The 24804-nt window shown below is 40.9% G+C and overlaps 1 protein-coding gene across 17 annotated transcripts in view; it reads right to left on the reverse strand.

Annotated features, from left to right (window-relative positions):
• The window catches only part of COL25A1 (collagen type XXV alpha 1 chain), a 312924-nt gene that overhangs the window by 46387 nt on the left and 241733 nt on the right, over nucleotides 1-24804 (reverse strand). For all 17 annotated transcript variants that reach the window (XM_048509064.1, XM_048509068.1, XM_048509069.1 and 14 more), the window contains 6 exons: nucleotides 17556-17600; nucleotides 14989-15015; nucleotides 12333-12377; nucleotides 10167-10199; nucleotides 10011-10046; nucleotides 8722-8766 (listed from right to left, as the gene is read on the reverse strand). In XM_048509064.1, the coding sequence (XP_048365021.1) occupies nucleotides 8722-8766; nucleotides 10011-10046; nucleotides 10167-10199; nucleotides 12333-12377; nucleotides 14989-15015; nucleotides 17556-17600 (231 nt within the window). The remainder of the gene's footprint in view (nucleotides 1-8721; nucleotides 8767-10010; nucleotides 10047-10166; nucleotides 10200-12332; nucleotides 12378-14988; nucleotides 15016-17555; nucleotides 17601-24804) is intronic.

Here is a 24804-nt window from a genome sequence, read left to right on the forward strand (position 1 = left end):
CCTGAATAGCTTGAAATGGAAAACAGTTCTTGCATTTATTAGGAGAGCAGGTAGGCATAACAGGAAAAAAAATAAGAGAGGAATTGCGAAGAACAGTGAAGAATAAAAAGAAAAATAGAGAAGAAATTAACCATGAAGAAACATTTTATATTACTATCATAACACAGGTAATGACAAATAAAATAATGATATAATAAAAATAAAATATATAAATTTCTAAAATGGTTTTGACATTTGAATGCTTAACTTCTTATAATGTAGATGTCTTATCATGCATTACTGACAATAACCACTGGCATTTCATTTTAGATGGAGATGCTCCCTTGTACAGAAGGAAAATAAATAATCAACACACAAACAGAGGTCAATACAGCAATTTATAAGCATGGGACCCTTAAGGACTAGGTGGGGGAGGGAAATCTTACTTTCTCCTGTATCCCCTTCTGCCTCTATTTCCTCTTTCCCTTCCCTCATGACCCATAGCCTGCTTTTTTCTCTTCTTCCCACACACCAATCAATCTACCTTTACCTGCCCTCCATCTACCTTTACTTGCCCTCCTTTTCTCTCCCAGTACCCTCTCCTTAGGTAAAGTCTGGTCAATTTATGTAGTGACCACCACTGGGCTTCAACCCAACCCATTTACATGGTAACTGCTGCCACAGCTGTGTTGCACATGGTCTTGTGGTAGCAGCCATCAGTGCTGGATCAAACCTGGCCCAGTTTTGTACTAGACATGACTGGGGCTAGGACAAGACTGACCCAGTCATGTAGTAGCTGGATGATAGGAAGTGATACTTCTTTCAAATCTCCTCAGATCAGAATTTGCTGTTCTTCGACTGTAATAATAAAATTGAATCTCCTCAGATCCTGTACAAGCGATTCCAGCCCTACTTTTTGTTATCTGTTCACACATACACAATTTTTACTACTGCTGCTAAATTATGTGGATTGTAATCTGACTCAGCAGAATACTTCATATCACATTTGCTATCATTTGGCATGAGTTACCATTTTTGGCTGCTGCTGCAATGATTTATGCTTCCTGTGGTAGATGCTTGAACATGATGCTACCTTGACATATGAAACCTTGTTATTCCCTGAACAGCAACTAGACTAGAATGATGTTTTTGTAGGGAGTAACCACAGATGTTAGAAGGATGACTTTGGAAGCCCACAAGGATGTACTTCCACTTCCAGTTAACTCTTGCTAGAAATTTCGAGCTCTTTCTTTCCACCACTGTTTTGTTTCCTTCTGCCTTCATTGCTTTTCTGACCCTTCCCTCAGCTGCCACAGAAAGTTACTTTGATGATGGGCATCTTTCCAAAAATGGAGATCAATTCCTGCCTAGCAAGAGACTTCCTCTTATCATTAGCTTCTAATGACGAAACACCATCCAAGTATTCTGTATTAGTCAGATACGAGATTGACAAAAAGGATTGTCTTCTTGTATCTGAATCAGCAAAAGTGGGATTTTTCCCAATAAGCTTGTAACCTCATAAACAGCTTTATTGTAAAAAAGCAAAATATCTAGCATTTTGCTGATGCAACAATCTGCTCTGTCAACAAATAATCGTAATAAAACTTTGTTGAAGTCACGAGAAAATTTGATTGCTTGCAAATTTCAGATGTTCAAATGTCCTCTGATTCTCAGTATAACTCACAGAGAAAGTATGTGAACTTTGAAGGCTCTTTTGCTCAACGTGCTCAACTACTCAATAAGCACCCCCCTTTCAGTACTGTGTTATCAACTATTCCATTGAGATAGCAGAAGCAAATGGGATTCTATCCAGATTAGTGTTGTTAATGATGTGTGAAACAAAGTAAACAAGTAGCTCTGTCTTAGAGGCATGCTGATGGCTCTGCAATGCAGAGGGAAGGGAAAGATGCCCCTGTTCTGTTTTGATCTTGATCCCAAAGGATGTCAAAATCATAGGGAATTTATTCGTAGAGCTTGAAGAAAATTAGAATGTGGTGTTTTGTTCAAGAGAATCAAGGGGAGACAAAGGAAGAGAAAGACCTCATGGGTCTTTCAGGAAGACAGTCTTCAGGTAGCTTACTTATTCAGTCTTGATAGCATCCTTTCCTCTTCTCTCTGATAAGCACAAGGTATATGTTGCCTCTGGCTACATCCTCCTTCTGTAAAAAGCCAACCCACTCTTGGCAGGCTGAGGAGGTTATGGTTCATTACAGCTGATTCACAGTCTTCCAAGACAGATAGTGCTAACAAGTTTTTTAAGCAGGTTACCAAATGTGCCACCTCCTTGACTTTAAAAATGTTTGAGTCTCTGCTGTACTAAAATACTTGCACTCCATTTAAATAAATTTATCATCAGTAGTCTTGTGCTCTTTAGTAGCTTCAATAGAAATTCAACAAACCCTTTGAGACAATACTACCAGAGAGCCAACTGAGCCTACTTTATAGGGCTGGTCGATGGCTTTGTACGTAGCTTTGGGGCAAAGCTGGAGTTCTGGCAAGCAAGAGTTTTCTTGGGCTTAAAGGAATTTGTTGACACACAGTAGTTGTTTTGTTACAACTGCACCCCTCCCAAAAACAAACACCCCAAATAGACTAGAATGCGAACAACACTCAGGATGCAACACTCAGGATGAAGGAAACACCAGAACTCACTAGATTTATCAGATTCTTATCTCACTTCATATGCTAACGCCATTCAGTTCCTGCATCTGTTTGGAAATTCTGTGTTAATCCAATCTTACTTAACACTCAGTTACTTATGTATATTGAACCTAAAAAGTCCTTCCAGGTAACACCCTTCCAACCCTCAACTTATCTGTAATGGATGGTGACTTCCATTTCAATGTATCTAAAGAAGTGTGCAAGTACACAAAAGCTTATATCAAGAATAGAACTTTGTAGGACTTACAGGTGCCAACGGACTCAAACTTTTTTCTGCTGCTTCAGACAAACATTGCTACTCACCTGAAATCTATCTCCTTACCTACAGTTTGCCCCATGATTTCTGTCTCTTCCTTATCATGCCCACAATAGCCTCAGTTTCCCTAGTCTCAGTCATTACTGCCAGAATGAGAAGAGCCAATTAATTAATTTTTTATATTTTTCTAAAGTTTTGAAGCTAGTGTAAATGGGAACAGTGGCTTTGACTGCTATGCTTCACTTGCCTTTGGGAGTGAAAGGCTTGCCAGGCATAATAGGGTTTTTTACACTAAGTTATCAAGTACATTAAAAGTGATAGATTGAGGAAAGAATTGTTTATGTGGAATGGAGGTTCCCTTTATTCACCACAGTTAGTAGGTCTGATGGACCACTCCTCCATGGATTTGTCTATCATCCTTTTAAAGGTGTCTATGTTCATGGGCATTGAAACCTCCATTAGCAGTGAATTCCTCTCATTCAGTAAAGAACTATTCCCCTTTGTCTGTCCTAAACCTATTTCCCAACAATTTAATTGGGTGTCCACAAACAGGAGAATTAAAGGACAGGAAGAAAAGGTCTCTTTATGACCCCAACTTAAAAAAAATATATCTCTTCCCTCAGTATTCCAGCCAGTGATTATGTTCATCAGTGTCCGCTCTATACAATCTTCTATGATGATTTGACAGCTGAAAGAAGGAAAACTTTGGCTGGGCATTTACTGAACGTGAGCACCAGTTTGGAACCTGAAAATCTGTGAACTTTGATCTTTCAAACAGAACAGGAGCCTATGAGTTAGGGTAAACATTGGGTATGAAGAGAAAGGATTTGACTATGAGCGAGCGAGCGAGAAATGCTAGCATTCAAAAGCTGTACACATTCACATTTTTGAAAATAAAATTGGTTTAAAAGAAATAGGAACTATTGGCTCTTCAGGATAATAGTGATGAAAAGGTTTGGAGGTCATCTAAGGAAGCAATTTGGATGTGATGATTTGTCTACTTTTACAAACTTGTAATAGATTCAATCCAGTCTAAAGGGCTATTTCAGAATATTACTGTAAGATAAGTATTTCATTACCTTTGTATTATTCTTGCCATGACCCTACTGTGTTCCAGATACACCAAAGGATTCCTAATTGTCAAACAAGTCATGTTTGGCATCCACAGTGCTCTTATATTATTGAGTCCAGTTTTTAAATTCATAATCAAGAGAACCCCTTAGCCTTGCTTGTTGACTCTCTGATTACCAGATAAGGGAAGTAAAACAAAACAGATTTTTAAAAGTCTAAATAAGGGTGTATGCAGCGGACATTCAGATGTAATCTGAAGCATAGAAAAAAAAAGAAAATGAAATTCTGAAAATGAACAATCAACTATTATTTTCTTAAGAATTGGCAGTCCTTAGCGGGATCATGAAAATTTGGTTTGCCTGCTTGCATTTTAGCTTTTGTTCTTACTTGTTCAGCTTTTGTTCTTACTTATTTAAGGAGGTTTCACATGTATTTGATATGCTGTGGTGACTGACACTTTTTCTTGCTGTGATACACTCTACCATGCAAAAAAAATCCATACACACAGGCCACAGTGTTCACCACAGGGCCTACCATGATGAAAGCTGAGAGGACCATTTAGGGGAGTACCTTGTTTAATTTACAGTTGATGGGTAACCACTCCCCTCTTCCCCTCCCTACCCCAGAGTGGGTGGGCTACAACTGGATGGCAGTTCCCTTCCCCTCTCCCCTCTCTTCCCAGGGTGGGTGGGCCCCAATCAGATGATGGGCTCTTTTCCCTCTCCCTCCCTTTCTCCCCAGGGTGGGTGGGCCCCAACCAGATGACGAGCTCCCTTCTCCCTCCCAACCCTTATTTCCTGGGGGGGCCCCACAACCAGACGATGGGTCCCCTTCCCCTTGCCCCTCCTCCTCCTCTCCCCGTCTTGCCAGGGTGGTCTGAAAATTGCTGGTGGTCCGAAAACTGTAAAACACAGAAAAGGACCTGCACTGCCTGCTAACCTTTCAACCAACATCTTAAGGTCAAAATATGTATTAAAAGTGATACAAGTTGGGTCACAAATGCTAGATCTCAGTCACACCTTCTGGAGAGTAATAACCTGTAAGAACCTCTCCATTGCTCCACATGACTCCAGATGCTGCAAGAAGGCTAGAAGGCTTCAGGATTCTCTTCCCTACCATTTTTTATCAGTGGGAATGGTTATAGGGGGGCTCATTCAAGAACCAGAAGAAGGGGCAAACAGGACCTCCCCATTCTCATTTTCACTTGCAAAATGACACAGAAGGGAAGCCTGAAGTGTCACCTTCCCCTTTATCTTGAGAGCCAGCATGGTGTAGTGGTTAAAAGCAGTGGACTCTAATCTAGAGAATGAGGTTTGATTGCCCACTACTCCATAGGAGTGGCAGAATCTCAGGGCGCTTCCTTGGAGAGGCCGGCAGTCGGGGTGGGGGGGATTTTACACCCCCCTACATGGTGCCCAGGAACATGTGACACCAAATGTCCCATGGGTGGTATGCCCCTGCCAGAGGGCTTTCAGGTTGCATGGGGCAGCAGCAGCAGCAATAAAAATAACCCCTGTCTGCCTGGAAAGCCCTCCATAGGCTCAACAGAGTAAGTCCGAGGCCCCTAGGTTGCCATTCCCAGCTAGAAAGCCTAGGTGGAAGTTGACTAATCTTGGTTCCACTTTGGGAATACCCCTGGCCAGTCCTCAGCTGTGCCAATGACCAGATTTATGTTGGTGCAACTCTTCAGCGGGCAGGAATTTCTGGGTTGGGCACCATCTAATTGTGCAGCATCTGCCCACCTCCCAGTTTGCCCTCCCCACTGGCATAGGTGTCACTTATACTGGTAGGCTGGGCAAATGCACCAGCATGATCCCACATTGGCTCCATGATTCCATTCACCTCCACCTTTGGATTGGGCTCTGTGACACTTTCTTTTGAGAACCATGTTAACATTAACCCTTCCTTCCTTCCTTCCTTCCTTCCTTCCTTCCTTCCTTCCTTCCTTCCTTCCTTCCTTCCTTCCTTCCTTCCTTCCTTCCTTCCTTCCTTCCTTCCTTCCTCCCTTCCTCCCCCCCTCCCTCCCTCCCTTCCCCACCTACCTACCTACCTACCTACCTACCTACCTACCTACCTACCTACCTACCTACCTACCTACCTACCTACCTACCTACCTACCAATATCTAAAAATCTGTTTTGTTTTTAGGACGAAACCAGGCAAAAACACGTTTAATATTAGCAACTAGGTTGAAACATGTAGGACTAATTTAAACAAACATTTCCATGACACCTCAACAATGGAAACTAATAAATCCTGGATTTCTGATTATATTGCTAATTGGGCTCCTGGACTGCTTTACTTAAAACAAAACATTATTCAGTCTTAGAAGCAGATAAAAAGAAACTGGATGATAATTTGAATTTCCACCCATTAATAGGTTTCTGGTATGAAGGACTACTTCAATTCCTGTATTAAAGTTTTTTTTTTTTCCTACCCCTTTCCCCTTTCCCTTTACTAAAGTATTAGAGCTGAAAAAAATTACACTAATTAAAATTTATGGAAAACCAGTTTCTGGTGGATTACAAAAATGTGCATGCATTCCAAAGTATACCAAATTAGATGTTATTGTCACAAGCAAATGTTATTTTTATGTCCAAAGAAGCTTAATATCTCATACTTGTTTTGCGCTTAAGATAGGTACACATGCATGTCCTGTAGAATTCAAAAACATTCAAAAATAGAAATACATTCTGAGGTTACTCCTAGAATTTTTTTTCCAAATGATTAGTAGAACACTCCTACTAAGTATATATGTGAGTGATGCATCTTTAAAAAAGCACTCGTAACTCCATAAGGGGATATCCACAAATGCAATACAAGAAAATGTTTTGAGATTATTTACTGAAAGAACATCAGCCATTATCCAGACTAATGTGCAATTGGACCCAATTATGTCAATAGCCTGAGGCGTGCCAAACTCTGGATGGCGGTTATACACTTCAGTGAAGTAGAAGAGGAGGAAGAGGAAGGAAGAGATTTATACCCCACCTTTCTCTCCTGTAAGGAGTCTGTAAGCTATTTACAACCTCTTTCCCTTCGTTTCCCCATAACAGACACTTTGTAGGGTAGGTGGAGCTGAGAGAATTCCAAAGAATTGACTAGACCATGGTCACCCAGCAGGCATCATGTGTAGGAGTGAGAAAAGAAATCCAGTTCACCAGATAAGAGTACACCACTCATGTGGAGGAGAGGGGAATCATTATCAAACCCCAGTTCTCCAGATTAGCACCCACCTGCTCCTAACCACTATACCATGAAGGCAACATCCCAATGTCAGCAATAGTTTCCACTGACATCTTTCAGAATGTATTCCAAATTATGATCCCAAAATGAATGCCAAAAGAGTCCAAGACTTTTAATGTATGCTTAAGGCGCCATGGATCTCAAATTGAATGCCCCTGAAAATCAGATTCCAGAGCCTTAACTCCCTGTATCAGCAGGAGCTGACCAGAAGAGGGAGCCATAGGTATACTGACTCAACAAGCTTCTTCTTGAGAGTGTCAAAGCAGCTGGCTACAAAGGACATTGTAAACTTCCATTTTGCTTACTTAACTGTTAATAGCAAATGCCCCTTTTGTATATTTTAAGTATCTGCTCCACCTTTCTTAATTTACTCCAGTTCTCTCTCTTGTAAGGACCATATTCGTGCAAAACTATCTGCCTATTACCCATTTTACTTGCTGTTCTCTATTTCTGCCATGCTTTCTCAGTTGTCTAAATGGGAGGGAACATGCATGCATTTTTGTTTTGTATCCTAACACAATGTCCCATGTTCCAGTCTTAACCTACGCGAGTGAGTAGAGGATCTCAAGTAGCAGATGATAAACATGGGACCATTAAGTGTTTTCCAAATGCTTTATTACAGCAGGACAGTCCTGAGACTTTGTAGAGCTACCAATGGTACCAAAACTAGACAGACAAATGCAGCTTCATGTATGCGTGGCTTGTTTGTTTCAAGATTTACATTCCTGCCTGGCTGCCATTGTACATCATATAAGACTGGCCTCGAACTTATGCAGTACAACCAACTGTCCTGTCTGTGCCTTGTTGTGGCAGAGATGTAAGGTACAATTAGAAGGAAGGCCATGTTCTGAGTTTCAAAGTAGAAAGGTAAAAATGGCTTTTCTCCATTTTTCTGGTGGTTGGTGAACCTATATGCACATATGGAATCTTCCTTCCTTGGACATTATTCAATTGTGGGTTAAAGCCAAAGATACTTTATTACATAACATAAGACACAATTAACTAAGCAGTTGTAAAGCACATCATGGGATTTCACCTGGACTCTGTGCTTAATTTTCTGCTCATTTCCTGAATGAAAGTAAAAAGTATGAAAGTATAATTTTTGTGATTTGTGACCCTATACTCCTTGCATATGCATGTAAATGAAATTGTGTACGTCTTTAAGATATTTACTTATTAAACTCTTGGAATAATGAGATATCAAGCTGAATACCCATAACCACAAATGCACAATTAACTGAAGCAGAAACTAAATTATTTTTTTCCCAGTTTCCTTTATCTGTAAATATTTTCAGGCGTCTAGTTGAAACACTTTTATTGAGCCTTTCCTTATTTTACAGGGAAAAAAAAGAATTAAGTCATTCACGTCTGGTGAAATTTTGTGTGACTCTCTTAAATTTGGAATGTTTCAAGGATATGTAAATGTCTCCCAATCCACAAGCTTATCACATTTCTCATATTAATTTCACACAGAGAAGATCGTCACATGAATTATATCTCTGTATCTACCTTAATTCCAGGGAGTCCAGGAAGCCCAGGGAGTCCAGGTTCACCCTGTGAAGTGGAATTGTACACAATTAGAAGGCAATACTAGAACAGCCAGAAAAATGACATCAATACTAAAGCAACGTATTGTCTTTATATTGATTGTTAGCTGCTTTGAGGGTCTCACTGGGGCTCATTCCGCACATGCAGAATAAGGCACTTTCAAACCGCTTTCAGTGCTCTTTGAAGCTGTGCGGAATAGCAAAATCCACTTGCAAACAGTTGTGAAAGTGGTTTGAAAACGCATTATTTTGCGTGTGCGGAAGGGGCCTGGGTTTGAAAAGGCTAAAAGAAGAAGAGGAAGAACTGTTTTTTATACTGTTTTTCTCTACCATTAGGAACCCCAAAGTGGCTTACAGTCACCTTTCCTCCCCCTCCCTCCCCAACAGGCACCTTGTGAGGTACGTGAGGCTGAGAGAATTCTGAGAGAACTGTGACTAGCCCAAGGTTACCCAGCAGGCTTCATTTGAATAACTGGGGAATAAAACTCAGTTCTACGTATTAAGAGTCCACTGCCTTTAACCATTACACTACCCTGTCTGTATCTGGTGCCGTAACCAGAACAGGATTCTTTTGGCGTACTAGCTCTGCTGCTATGTAACTGTCTTTCGGCTTCAGCGGGTTCTAGAGGGACTCAACATTTCTGCTGGTTAAGGTATTTGTAGAGTGCTTGCCTTGTGAATTCCCACTGCTGTCAATATCTGTTTTTTTTTCCTTTTGGAAGCATGTTTTTTTCATCAGTTGGCTAACTTTTTGGCTAATTTGTTTTATGCATTATACATTTTATATTTGCTGTAATGAGACTCAAGGATCATGAAGGGCAAGGGATTAATTAATAAACTTTGATGTTGATAAGATGTCAGGTTCTTTTCAAAAAGCTATCAGTTATTGAGAAGTACAAAGTGTAACAAATGTTATAATCACACTTGGTTCTTGTATTGTCAAAGTCTTTCACAGACAGAATCAACTGGCTGTTGTAGGTTTTCTGGGTCTCTGTGACAGTGGTCTGATAGTTTTAGCTCCTCGTGTTTCGCCTGTATCTATGGCTGGCATCTTCAGAGGCATGTCACTGTAAGATGTGTCTCTCTCAACAAGCCAGCCATAGGTGCAGGCAAAATGCTAGGAGCTAAAGCTATCAGACCATGGCCACACAGCCCAGAAAATCCACAATACCAAATGTTATAGTTATTAATACCGCTTGGCATCATGATGTTCAAAATGATGAAAGGCACTGTTTAGCAAAATTGTGTTACCTTTTGGCCCGATCGACCTGACACTCCAGGTTCTCCCTACATTTAAGAAATAAATGATGTAAATTCAAGGTTACAATATAGGGGAACAGACATCAACAAACAATGGACTACGGTTGGCGCTGAGTGTAAAAGCAAATAAATTATCACCTACTTTACCTTTATTCCTGCAGCTGAAGATCCAGGATCACCCTAATAATAAAATCCAGGGAAACACAATGATGATTGCATATGTAAAAATTAATTGGAGAGTCAACAGCTTAGTGAACATGGTGATAACCAAGATTAATTAATATGTAAAGCATCATTCCTTGATTGTGAGACCATTGATGAGAAGGCAATATTAGCACAAGCCAAGGAACAAACACAGATGACAAAACTTCTTTAGCTGCATCGAAACAGTGTGTAAAAACTAAAATTAGAAATTGGAGAGGTTGGACTGTCATGTGTTTTTTACCAGTATAAATGCTACGATTTAAAAGCCTATGTAAAAACATCATGACTGATCCATTAGAAAAATAACTTCTCCTGGCGAGAATGTGAGTTTATGTGTCAAAACCCATAAATTGAGAACACTATAAGCATCCATTTATCTTAAATCAGGACCTTCTAGAATTATTGAAGTTCATCATGGCATTTATCTTGTCGATTTAAATCTAGCTAGACGTCACAAATGCTGGGATGAGACTTTGCTCATATTAAATTCACTCAGGAATGTGTTTTGCTTTTACTAAGCACCTGCTTATTCAGATCACCTGTCCCTGTATTTGGTCCATTAATTCGAAAGAACTAAAAATTCTGAAAAATGTTAACACCTTTCCCCCTCCTTTAAAGCATTCACGTGATGAAGCTGAAGAAAACGGAAACATTCATTTGAATGAAGAAGCAAAAAAATCTGTTATGTGCTCTCAACTCAGAAATACCTAAAAAATTATTTGCTCTAAACCCTACCATTGTACAAAAATAAAGACACCAAACATGCAGTGAAATTCAGTTGTATTTCATGTGTTCATAATTTATTTGGAGTTCGCTTCTAATGCTATTCTAGGAATTTGGGGTCAGGGAAGGGAGAGGGAGTCACTGTCTCATTTCACGGAACTGTGAGGCAGACTAATAGTGCCATCCAAAGACACACATTTTAAAGCTGATTGAAGTCTATGTGCTTAGAAGGAGGTAACTACACTTAGGGTGGCATTGCAAGCAGGGCAGCAGGGACTTGGTTATTGTTCTTAATTCTTTTTCAAAAATGAGGGGAAATAATGGACCGTACCATTATAAATTAAAGGGGAAATATTATGTTTTTTTAACATTCCCCTACATTAATAATTCTTGAAAATGGAAAAAACCCTAATACACAGCAAGTGAAGTACTACACTACAGTTTTTCTCTTTGGCTCATTCCGCACATGCAGAATAATGCACTTTCAAACTGCTTTCAATGCTCTTTGAAGCTGTGCGGAATGGCAAAATCCACTTGCAAACAGTTGTGAAAACGCATTATTTTGCGTGTGCGGAAGGGGCCTTTGATATTCTAATTTTATATCTGCAGGAGGTTCTCACAAGAGGGAGCATTAAAAACGTGTCATGCAGCCTGAAGTGCTACATACCAGTTTACCGCCCTAGAATTATATCACCAAGTTGTACTCCATGTCTAGAATAGGCATTAGAAATTTCAAAAGGGGTCTGGACAAATTCATCAAAGTCTTCAGTCATTATTAGCTATGATTCCTAGATAGGATCTCCATGTTTGGAGGTACTATTCTACTAAAAACAGATTCTGGAAACATAAGAACATGAGAAGAACCCTGCCATATTAGATGTACAGTCAAGCTGGGTTTGGCATCCTAATTCACACAGTGGCCAAATAGCTGACCTCAAGGTCCAGTAAACAGGGTATAAAAACCAAAGCTTTCCAGATGTTTGGATAGAAGTTTCTCTTATGCAGCAGGACTACTAGCCACTGATGGAATCATCCTCCATGAAATCTAACCCTCCCTTTAAAGCCATCTATATTTATAGTTATCAATATATCCACTAGTAGCAAATTATGCAACTTAATTACTTAATGGGTAATTAAGGTTTTTTTTCCAGTCTATATTTATTGCCCAACTAGTATTATGGAAAAGGGAGAAAAAGTTTCCTCTATCCATTTTTTCTATCCCATGACTAATTTTAGAAATTTGTATAGCCTTTTCTCCCCTTAGCTGTCTTTGATCTAGACAGAAACATCCAGGTGCTTTCCCCAGCTCTGAGTTACAAGGGGTCAAGAATGAAAATACTGCTACTTTAGAGACATATTTTTGGCACTTTGCAGTATGAACTGTACCTTTTCTCCTGCACTGCCTTTCGGCCCAGCTTCTCCTGGATCACCCTAAAAATTAAAATGAAGAATAAAATATTTATAGTGTTTTTTGATTCACCAGCAACCACAATTAAAATCCATAAAAATGTATTAGAGTTTTTAAAAATTATGGGGTTTTTTTACGATACTATAACTTTAGAGCAGAGAAAATGAAAAAGGTAATTGAACGGAGAAATTATAGACTCCAATAAACCAGGTCTATATGAATAAATGTAAAGGCTTACAGTTGTGTAAAGGCTTACAGTTGTCTAAAAAGCATGTTTCACCCATCTCTCCACACAGTAATTAAATCTACTCACAAAGATTTATAATAGAAAGAAGGTCCCATAACTAAAGCGTTTTCATGTACAAAAGTAATAAACGAGTGACATTTTTCTTGAAAAGAATTGTGCTTACAAAAGCTAGTAGACAATCTTATCTGATACTGACTTGAACATAAGAGCAATTTCCAGAACACACTGCTAAAATGAAGCAAATGGACCTTCAGGTTTCCACTGCAAAGCAATTTCATTCTGACCAGCAATCACAATTGGTTTACCTGCCAGGCAGACGCTTAAGACACAGCCTATTATTGACAATTGCAACGATGGCTGCTGCCTCCTTATGCATTAATGCCTGAGAGGTCAGGTTATAGAGGGACAGGAACCAATACTGGGCCTTTTTTTTCTCAGCTGGCAACAGGACAGTTCTGGAAAGTGTACTGTCAGATCTCCTGCAAAGCAAACAGCTGCCCTAAGTTATGAGGTGTCAGATTTTCCCCAGAAAGAGATAGTATCATTTCTTAGACCAGTCCTACCATCTATCTGCTTGGGTTAATGAAATGTTTTGAGCAACCCTGACAGCAATAATAAATTACAATAGAAGAACTTAATGCAAAAGGTACTTCCCTTCTGGAAACATCTAGTAATGGCCGAAATGTAGAATTCATAGATTTAATGTGTTATAATCTGTACATAAAACAGGGCTTGATACAGATAGTCTAGTTCCAGAACCCATGCTGTGCTGCAGTACGATTATTGGGTGCTGCTTGGTTGGTAACAGAATCCTTATCTCCAAAGCAGGTAAAAATTAGCATTAGACCGTGCTACTACTTAACATCTCCTCTGGATTGCAGCTCAAAAATGTAATTAATATTTTCAAGAAATCATTTTCAGTGACAAAGGCCATTTCTGCACGGCCACGCTGCAGTGGTGCATCGGCGTAAATGACGCCGATGCACCCTGAACCGTTGCACGGACGGTCCGGTAGGAGGCGGGAGAAAACTGGCGCTGAAAGCCAGTGCAGAGCTGTTCCGTGTCGAGATGCCTTACCATCCCACTCCAACCTTCGGCATGCATAAGCCCAGAGCCAGAGGACCGCGCGCCCCCTGCCCTGTAGCGACAGCTCTGGAAGATGCGCCAGAGGGGGCGTGTCCCCTGGACTGGGCGACGCGCCAGAAGGTTGGAGGGACACTAAGGCGTTCGGGAAAGGGGGGAATGGCTCCTTCTAGCCGCTGCCATTCGCACGGGAGTGAGGTTTGGAAACAGTGGCTGCACACCGCTCGGGGGTTGTGGGGCCGCCGCCACTGCAGCGTGCGAACCCCTCCCCAGGGACGCTGTTTTTAGCGTTCCTGGGATGCTGTATTGCACCCGTGCGGAAACAGCCAAACAAAATAAGTCTCGATGAAACAACTAGAAGGTTCCAAAAATACAGCATCAATAGCTAATCTGTGAACATTAAATGACCATGCAATATGGCTGGGGCTATGTTACAATTCTTAGCTTTCAGACCTTTATTTTTCTCGAGTTTGTGAATGGAAACCTTGACCTCAGCATTAGCTTAACTCTGTAGCACATGCTACTATAAAATGGAAAACGTTAATAAAACAATAACTTTTTGCAGTATCCGAACATTACTTCTGTTAATATTATCCTGAGGGTAGTATACTAATATCTTGGGGCCCGTTCAAGCCGTCTCCATTTGCTCTGAAGTACAATTCTTAAGCAGTAGTATTTACACAGATTTTGTTCTCATTTCTTTGACAGATATCTGTCCCAAAGACAAGCTGAATAACATAACCATCTGTTATTTTATGTTGAAGCCTTCTGGAGAGATAGGAATGCAGGTTTTTCGTCTTTCGTGCTTCCATCAAAATGCAATTTCAACTCTTCTGGTTTCTGCAATGGACTACTCTCACCGACTCTCTGCAACTGACTACCCTCTTTTCAAGAATGGGCCAAGTACAAGACATCTGAATTGGCATTTTCTGAAGCCCCATACTCCATTATATGATAGATTATATGTTGGGCTACAGTGCTGAAGCTATATGCATGCTTTATAATGCAATCTGAAGAACGCCCGCTAAACTAGGATTGCACTATTAAGTGCCAAATTACAACAGCAAGGTTTGTTTCTTCCCTCTTTCTTTCTAAGCCTTCAGCATTTTTGTGATGAAGTATAGCGGAATTTTAAAAATTAAAATTTAAGTCTCAGATATGATCCAAGGAATGTGTAAAACTACTCTGATTGCTGCTTTAGAATATTTAAAATCAGTTTTCAGAGTGGTGTCAAGCCCTTCTTGGTTTGCTGTTTGTTTGTTTTATTAGTTTTGATTTGTTTTTAAAGCTAGTGTTAGGCTCACCCTTTCTCCACGATGTCCAGGGTCACCCTGATTGAAAGAAACAAAAGAGGAGGGTTATTAATGCTTCCAAAGACCAGATGGCTTTGAAAATTCTGCTTATAAGAACACCATTAAAATAATTCTAAAGAAATACACTGCAGATTTTTATTACACATTTTTTACTACACAACATCACTCTGAATAACTATGAATTTCATTAATTACAATTCAGCAATTAACCAAAAATTTTAGTGTACCATATGTAGGACCGGGATTGATGTCATGTTGCCATATTCATTGCCTACTATAGTTGGCAGACCTGAAAAAGGATATTATGGTGGATACTATTAGTTCCAGCAACTTGGTTCTCAATGAAAAATTAATCAAAGTGGTTGCTACTGACATGCTACTATGGGTGTCGACCGTCAGAACTGCAAATATCCAGTTAACACTATGCCATACGAACATAGCTTTAATGACTGAACATACAGTTCTGTGCAACATGGACCTCTTGGCTTGGGAGCTCCTTGTAGCATAAAACACTACTAGGAGAAGGCACTGCTGTCTTTTGAAGCAGAAAGAGACATCCTTCTTTGAGCATCACATTCTTTGACAAGTGCTGTGTACATTTTCATATATTTATTTATTAAAATATTTATATTCCACCTTTCCTCCTGGCTCAAGATGACTTACAAATCATGAAGCAATAGTACTCTGTTGCAGTATATAAATATATGGAGAAATCAAAACTATATCTTTACATCTCCTTTTGTTGACATTGTTACTGGAACTTGTATCCTTCAATACTTCATACTGGCAGGGTCAGTTCTTTAACAAACGGTCTGGTTTTTCTGACCCTGTCTTTTCTTATCTGTTTCTCTAGCCCTGTTAATGTGTTAATATGCATAGCCAATGTGTCAATATGCATAGCAGAAGAAGAAAAGGAAGACTGGCCCCATCGACCTCCTGCCCTCCCTTCCCAATTCCTTCATGACCTCAGGGTCATGGTTGGTAAGCAAATTAGGCTCTGTGCACCCGTACAACAAACGCAAGTAAGAACGATCCAGACCAGCATGCAAAGTCCTTACAAGCATTCACCCTATATACCCGATGAGGCATGAATTCAGAAATCATTTTAGAACTGTTTGCTTGAATACTGGGTGCCTTGGGACTTGAATTTCCACCTCTGCACACTCCCTCTATTTACAGTTCTGATAATAAACATCTTAACCTTATTTTTCAAATGTTTAAACTGAGATAATTACAGTCCAATCTAGAGGGGGGGGGCAGGCGGATCCATCTCTGGAGCCAGTGCATCCCTAGGCTGGTGTGGGTCCCTGCTGTTGCAAGGGGCAAATGCACCAGTGGAGAGGCAACTTACCTGAGCAGCCAGGCATGACGCAGCTCTGCTGCACTCAACTTGGAAGCCACTGCTTGTCTCTAGGCCTGCTGGCACAAAAAGCTCAGTGGCCAGGTGTGTTGTGGGGGCAGGCTGTGGGATGGAGATGACCTTAGTCAGCTTCCACTTTCTGCTCAGCCCCTGTGCGCTGGCAGAGCTGGGGTTGGAGATACACCATGTTTTTGGGTCGGCTATCTCCGTTATCCCCTATGAAGGATTCATGGAGGATTTTTTATATTTTTTATTTCTTTTGGACTTTCCGCACTGCAGGTAAACCCTTGAAGAGGGTGGGGCAGTGCTGGAGCATCATCAACCTGCCCGCCAGCTCACTCTGGAGTGGGCTGTAAAAAAATCTTGGTCTGTGATTGGCGAGTGAAGCAGTCTGGCACATGACTCAGGATCCTCAGAAAGTTTGGATGACTAGCCCATTAATAAACAACTTTTCATTATTGGAACACAACTCTGACAGTTCATCTTGCACTAGCTTAGTTACTTTATCTCATTCAAATCCCGTTTGATGGCTATTGACTTCTTGGCAATCTTAAAATACACTGCTGTGGAAACTAATTAAGCATTAAGCATTATCATTTAGATTCTGAAGTGAAAAATGACAGTTCCCCAAAGGCCTATGTTCTTTCCTGATGGACAGAGAGCAACCTAGTACTTTTAATATTTTTCCCGATTAGCAGTCAATAGCAATAGGACACACATATTCAGTTAAGAGACAGATGTGTATCTGAGAAATATTGGCACAGCTGACTTAATCAGACAAGGTCAAGTCAAGCCATTAACTAAAATTGCGCACAGGTAGCAGAAGAATGCACAAGGCCACTTTTCTTGGTCAAACTAAACTCCAATTTTGTTTTAGTCCTTGCAAGGTACTCCTGCCAACTTAGAGTATTATACTAATCCTCTGGTTCAAGGTGCAAAGTAGTTCTTGTATGAACAGATGTCTTATACATGTGTAAGGACACATTTTGACCCAACCCAGACAGCATATAATATAGGATAGAATAGTGAGCTGAGTCGGGTGTGGATGCTGCAGACTGGGTTCAGTTCCTTAAATTCAAATATGAAGCTCAGTAGGCAGTGTAGACTGCCATGCAAGGGTTGTTATAAGGAAACAGAGATAAAAGACATCATTTTATATACAGAAATAGGAAAACTAATCAGAATTTTCTCCACTAACCTTAAGCCCAGGAAGTCCTCTCTCTCCCATTACACCAGGTTCACCCTGAAATGACATAAAGGAAAAATGATAATAGCCGATAACATGTGATAAACAAACTCAGAAAAAATTGCCACAGACCACAAGGGGCCTTTCCCCACTTCAGAAATGGTAGCTCATGTAATCCACGCCCTTTACACTCCGCTTGATCTTAATCAAGACACTGCATACAACTGCTTACAATCTTACAACTGCTGAGAACATGGTCAGCATCAGTATAACTGGAAATGGGGCAACTGCCAGGGCCTCTGGCAGGGCCCATTCCTGTCAACCCTCCCAACTCACTTATTTGGAGTTTTCCACCATCTCCAGCTACACTCAGTGTCCAGGGCCACGAGGTAAACAGAGGCAGGCAGTGGTGAGCCTGGGCCATGAGAGATTCAAAAGCAAGCAGGGGAAGGGCACACAGGCAGGTGGAGGCATATGGATGGGGGAAAGGGAAAGAGGGCATGTGTGGGAAACTTGTGCCAGGTAGAAGAGAGAGGGACTGTAGGAATTCTGCCCAGGGCCTTTCAAAACCTAGAAAAGAGCTCTGGTTGGGACTGGGAGAAATGGAGCTCTCAATGCACATCTGGTTTGGCCTTGAACCAATGGAACTCACAGGTATATGTGGGTCTGACACCAAAAAGGTAGATACAATCAGCACCCACTTGTAAAATTTCAAATGTAATTTAAAGGTGCATCAACATAAAGGGTTACTCCAATTGAGGCGGCCTACAAATTTAATAAATAAATAAATTCAGCAATTCAGTATATGATCCCTGCTACCCACATAGCACCTCTGCACAGACTGTACTGATCACCAGTTATCTCTCTGCCAAACAGGAATTCACAGGATCAGCAATGGCATAGTCACAAAGGGAAGGCTGAACCAAAACCCATTACAGTAATAAGTCTGTGGTAGAAAAAAACACATACACGCGCGCGCGGGCGCACACACACACACATCTTGTTACTGTTTGAAAGCCAACCAATTTATTGCAGTATAGTTACAGCAGCATTAGATATTTCATTACTGTAATACACAGACATGGTTTCATTAACTTTTTGCCAAAATAGGGAATTCTTTTTTTGGATTCCCTGTCCCCACCCATGCATCTGAATTGTTTCAATGCACAATTTTAGACACAAAGTAGACATAAAGGTTACAAAAACCCAGTCACTTGTTTACATGAGAAGATCTAGTCTGAGCAAATACCAGCAAACCTTCTCATATCAAGATTGTAAAACAGACATTGCAAAGGAGCCAAGTCTTTTTTCTGTTTTACAGGAGGACCTGACGGATAGATAATATCAGGTCAAATTATTTTTATATTCCAGCCTGTAGGTGCATAGTCAGAACAATGTCACTCTGAGCTGAATGGCGAGAACTGGAGTCCAAGATCTAGCCACAGTTGTTCAAAATTGTTTTTTGTTTTGAAAACAGCAGGAGACTCTCAATGCATTAAAAGAAAGATCATATCAAAGAAAAACATTTAGTGGAATTACAAAATAACATTTTAAACTGAGGAAGATAGGTGGTACTTTTTTTTCTACTTCATTTTACGAACTCTGCATTATTACAAGTGAATTGATCCCAGCAGACGATTTTAGCATTAAGATGGGGGAGAAAATAAATGAGTTAAAATACTTGCTAGAATTTTCTCTAGAAAGAATGTCTCATTAGCATTTGTATTTTATCCAGAAATTTTTTAAAAATTTTAACATTAAGCACTGTGAGGAATATTCTGTAACCATTTGAGAGCATCAAAAATATAAACTACAGGAAAACTACACTATACACTATTTTAGTAAAAAATGTGACAGGAAATGAGAGGAATTGTTAGAGTTCCCTGAAAGCACAATCTAAAAGTGACAGCATCTCTGTATATCTGCCATGGGGATGTCTCTGCCATTTTAGGGATGAAATGTCCTCTGTTCATAAAGCCGTGGGCCTGATCTTCATCAGGACTGTGGAGGTGGATGGGTGAGGGGGAGACTTCTGTTCCTCATGCCCTGGCTCTTGAACTGAGGGAATGGTGGAGGTATCCCATTCTGGGGGCACTATCATGTCATCTTTGTATCTTTGATGCCATTACTGAATCACAGATTTTTAGACCTTGGTTATGTTTCAGTTCACCATACTGGCTGTTTCTGCATGGGCAGAAAACAGCACCCTAGGGATGGTAAAAACACCGTCCTTGGGGTGCTATTCGCACAGCTGCTGCTGCTGCATTGCAGCAGCGCCATGCCGAACCCCTCAAAACGGCACGAAAACGCTGCTTTTGAAACTCGCTTCCTGGGAAAAATGGTGGATGGGTTAATCTAGAGACACTTTGCAGCAGGAGAATCCCAGTCTAAACAAAAAAAATTGGGAAAACCTCACTGCAAAGCAAACAGCCACAGGATAAGTGATGCATGTATAAATGGTCTCTGCTAAAGGAATGGAAGGGAGTGAATCCTCCTCCTCTTCCTCAAGAGTCTTTAGCCTGATTCAGATGTCAAGACAAAATATATACACTCGGAAAGCATGTTTAGTTAGCGCACCAGAAGGTCTCTAGACCAGGCATGTAGCTGCTTTACAGGGGAGGTACCCGATGGGATGGGAGACATCTTTAGCCTCAACAGCATCATTTTTTAATTAGGCATGAAAATGATAGAATCCTGCAGGGGGATTTCTATATTATTGCCCTCTTCTGCTATTCCAGCTTCTGACTGTGACTAAAAGGCAAATGCTTCAAAACCACATATGCACTTGCTTCACTTTTTCAAAAAAAGAGGAAAAATCCCTCCCAATATACTATTACCGTATATACTCCCGTATAAGCTGAGTTTTCAGCCCTGTTTAAAGGCTGAGAAAAGCCCCCTCGGCTTATACGGCAGTCACCATTTTCTATCCATCACAAGGAGGCTGGGGTGGGGCCGGGACAACCTCCCTGCAGCCCGGAAGCTGCTTGTTGCTGCCCTCTGGAGGGAGAACCCCAAGGGAGAACCCCGAGGCACCCTGGCTGGCTGGGCTTGGTCAAACCCCAGAAGGCAGAGGCAGCTCCTTATTTGGGCAGTGACATCAGGGGGAGCCACTGCCCAAATAAGGAACTCCCTCTGCCTGCCAGCTGGGTTTGACAAAGCCCAGCTAGCGGCAGGCAGAGGGAGCTCCTTATTTGGGCAGTGACATCAGGGGGAGTCACTGCCCAGATAAGGAGCTCCCTCTGCCTGCCATTAGCTGGGCTTTGTCAAACCCAGCAGGCAGAGGGAGCTCCTTATTTGGGCAGTGACTCCCCCTGATGTCACTGCCCAAATAAGGAGCTCCCTCTGCCTCCCGGCTTCCCACCCTCGGCTTATACCCGAGTCAATAAGTTTTCCCAGGTTTGGGCACTGGTCGGCTTATACACGAGTATATACGGTAGCTCAACATCTTTCAAAACACAACAGTGCCTATGAAATGCATAGCCTTTCTTTAGCAACTGATTATATCATCCTAACCCTGAAAAGGAAAGGTCTGGCAGAACAGCTATATGTTTCAGTCACTAAAAAGTAATCCATTTTGAGACTGAGGAACTTGGGAGTTCACATATTCCTCAACTTAATCAAGCCTGATTTTACTGTAGACTATATAAACAAGTCAGGCCCCTTGGAAAGCCATTCTTTACATATGTGCTCTCCCTTGCCCCCATACTTCATTTCTTCAAAGTGTTAAGTTACTTTTCAATTTGTTTTCCATCTCCCTTCCCCACCTGCCATTGAACTTGACTTGGCCCGCTAACCAAGTGAGAAGTCTTTTCAACAATACTCAGCTGACCTACAAAATCTGTCTGAGAATTTGTGAGCTATAAGCAGTCTTTCTTTCTTTTGATTTTTACATTTAATAAACTACATTTTAAGTAGACTAATTTATACACACGCAGAGACGTTCTATTAAAAACTAAAAGGAAGGACTGTATCGAGTGGAACAATATTTGAAAAATAAATATTCATGCACAGTCAGAAAGAAAGGGTAAAAATAAATTTGAATATCTTCACACTCCAAATCCACTGATACATTTTAACAAATGGAAATATTTTGGTGATTTATATGATTTTTACAATGCAAAAAATCATATTTCTTGAACTACATTAGCATATTTAAGAAATGTATACTCCACTTCCACGATACATAGCAGTTTGCAAAAATAGTTAAATTCAACATGCATAAAACATCAGTTTTAAAAGAAATAAACATTTTGCTGCAAGGGAAATTTGTGGCAACGTTTGTTAACACTTTGAAGAAATGAAGTATGGGGGCAAGGGGGAGCACATATGTAAAGAATGGCTTTCCAAGGGGCCTGACTTGTTTATATAGGCTCATTCCACACATGCAGAATAATGCACTTTCAAACTGCTTTCAATGCTCTTTGAAGCTGTGCGGAATGGCAAAATCCACTTGCAAACAGTTGTGAAAGTGGTTTGAAAACGCATTATTTTGCATGTGCGGAAGGGGCCATAGTCTACAGTAAAAATGCTAGGCCAGAGCAGCGAAAAGGAAAGTATGTGGCAACGTTTGTTGCAAGGGAAATTAAATCATTTTGCCTGAAACAGCAGAAGTAACACCACTATTCGTAGCTGCTAAGTGTTGATTTCACTCGAAGATAACATGTTTTAACTAATTTTACTTAAGATCAAATTAAAAGTCTACAAATTTTACTACAGAACAGCTACTACTTATAGACAGACAATCAACCATAGAGCATACTGCTAACTGCAGTTAGGAAGCTAAAAATGCTAGGCCAGAGCAGAGAAAATGAAAGTATGCTTAAAGGCACAGTTATGCTCTTTACAGACCAGTTCCATATATGACAATAGTTTCCAAAAATAGCGAGAGTGCACACACACACGCGCACACACACACACAATTAATGGCCATAAAAACAAATACATTTTAATTCTAATAAATAAACTCCAAGTTTGCTTTCACATTCAACATTTCAAAATGACAGATTTGACACTTTGTCCAATATTTGCTTAGGCCATTAAGGGAAAGCTTTTTCAGTAGAGGATAGATGATTAATTTTGATAGCCAGTCCCTGGCACCCAGTGGGGGGCAGAGATATGGGGGCACCATCACACTGATAACATTATTTCCCTTCCAGTAGGAGTCCAGTTTTCTTGCTCCCATTGCCTATTGCTGGTGAAAATTGTTTTTTAAAAAACCTGCAGTGTTGCGTACAGCACTATGTCCACTTCAGTAAGAGTAATTAAACTGAAATGATTCATAGAAAATGTGTGTTTCTGACAATCTCAGTCCAGGAAAAGCATCCATGATTTAAATCTGAACTAGTCAAAGAGATTTTATCAGTAACAAACCATACAAAAGTGTTACAGTGGGCTTTAGTCAGTTCTTCATCTCTTAGGGTCATTCTAGGTGTTAACTGTCACTGAAACAACTTTAAAGATCTCTATATGGGATTCAGCATACCCAAAGGTGGTAAAAACCGAGGGTTGCCAGGTATTCAGTTTTGACAGGCAGCCTCTCACTAGAGTTACCTACCTCCAGGTGGTAGCTGGAAATCTCCAGAGATTACAACTGATCTCCAGGTGACAGAGATCAGTTTTGGAAGGTAGAGTCTATGGCATTATAACTTACTGAAGTCCCTCCCTACCCCAAACCCACCCATCTCAGGCTGCATTCCCCAAATCTCCAGGCATTTTCCAACCTAGAGCCAGAGGCATGGAGGGGGGGAAAGGTGCCCAGGGCAACACCTCCACCTGTGCCCCATTAACCTTAGCCTCAGCTGGCTGAAGGAGCAGCCCGGTGGGGCGGGACCAGGGGCACCCAGTGGTGGCCCAGCCACTCTGCTCCTTTGGCCAGCAGATGTTCTGAGGAGCAGCCTGGCGGGGCAGGCCCAAGAGGAGGGGTGTTGGGGCAATTCTCCACTCCCCATGAGACCAGCTGGCATGCACCTAGGGACATGTGACCCCACATGTCCCCTTGAGTGCGCTGCCTCTGCCTACAGCAGGGGAAAAATGGGGGAGGGAGAGGTAGAAATGAGGGGATTGGCACTCTGACACCATGTATTTTAGTGTGAACTTGGTTTCTATGTAGTATGGAACGAAAGAGGAAAGTGTGGTGGAAAGTGGCAAATATACTGGAAACAAAAACCAACCACACAATAGGCTACTGCATGTAGACTGATATAAGTATACAAAAGCACAACACAAATACAAAAAAGTAACAGCAAACAAGATTAAGCTAAAATTGACAACAAGCGCAAAATACCACAGGAAGAACAGGTAAGTCCAGTAACAGGCAACACTTCAAAACTAAGTGTACAGGAATTCAAGATTCTGCACTGGGAGAAAATTCTTCCTATAAAAGAATGTTGTTGCAATAAATTCTTCAAAGAAAGCTGATATTTCCAACAGAAGTAGTGTAGAATAGTTTAGGACGGGACAATCCAGTTTTCTTTTTGTTTCACAGTTCTAAGGCCGCTTCGTCAGACGTGCAAACTGTTTAAGCCTGACCAATCATGGGTTTTGTTAGCCAATATGAAAATGGCTATAAAAATTCCAAATCATGATGAGGCTAGGCTCTCTGCAAGTCTGCCACTGGTATGCTGCATATATGTTCACTCAACAGAAGTGATGATGAACTATGGACTCTTGCTAGACACAGGACATTTGCAGAATAATAGCGTGAGGGATTCAGCTTTAAAGGTTTAGGCTTTTCAACAATATGTCTTCTCAAGGAACTTCAATTTGCATTCTGTTGCCTATAGCAAATAACAGCAGAGCTTGGAATGGCTAGCAGGCAGCCCACAACAACCTTCATTTTCAATTCATAATGTCTGTTTTTTGAAGCCATAAACAGTGATTCCTCAAAAGGCCTTAACTGTAGGTTAAGACTGCAGAGGAACAGACGTCTGCAATGGACAATGGGAGAATTAAGCCAGGCAGTAAAGTTATTCCAGATTCATTTGACATCACATCTTGCATAACAATACACTGCATCTCACAAGACTGGCAGAACCTTGGCTTCCTATCCTATCTGAAGGATTAACCTTCTGGCAGCAAAACTTTGTCTAGAAATACTGAGCAGCTGCCAGGCACAGAAGGCGAATGTTTAAGAAGAACACCTGTGTGAGCACATTATTAACTCTTCCGTGTCAGCATAAATTATGGCCCTGATTCTTTGGTTGTAATCTATATAACATGTGAGTAGCCTACTGGTAGTGGCTGATTGCACGCAAGAGACTGG

Source organism: Sphaerodactylus townsendi, linkage group LG10 (genome assembly GCF_021028975.2).
Source record: "Sphaerodactylus townsendi isolate TG3544 linkage group LG10, MPM_Stown_v2.3, whole genome shotgun sequence".
Taxonomy (NCBI): domain Eukaryota; kingdom Metazoa; phylum Chordata; class Lepidosauria; order Squamata; family Sphaerodactylidae; genus Sphaerodactylus; species Sphaerodactylus townsendi.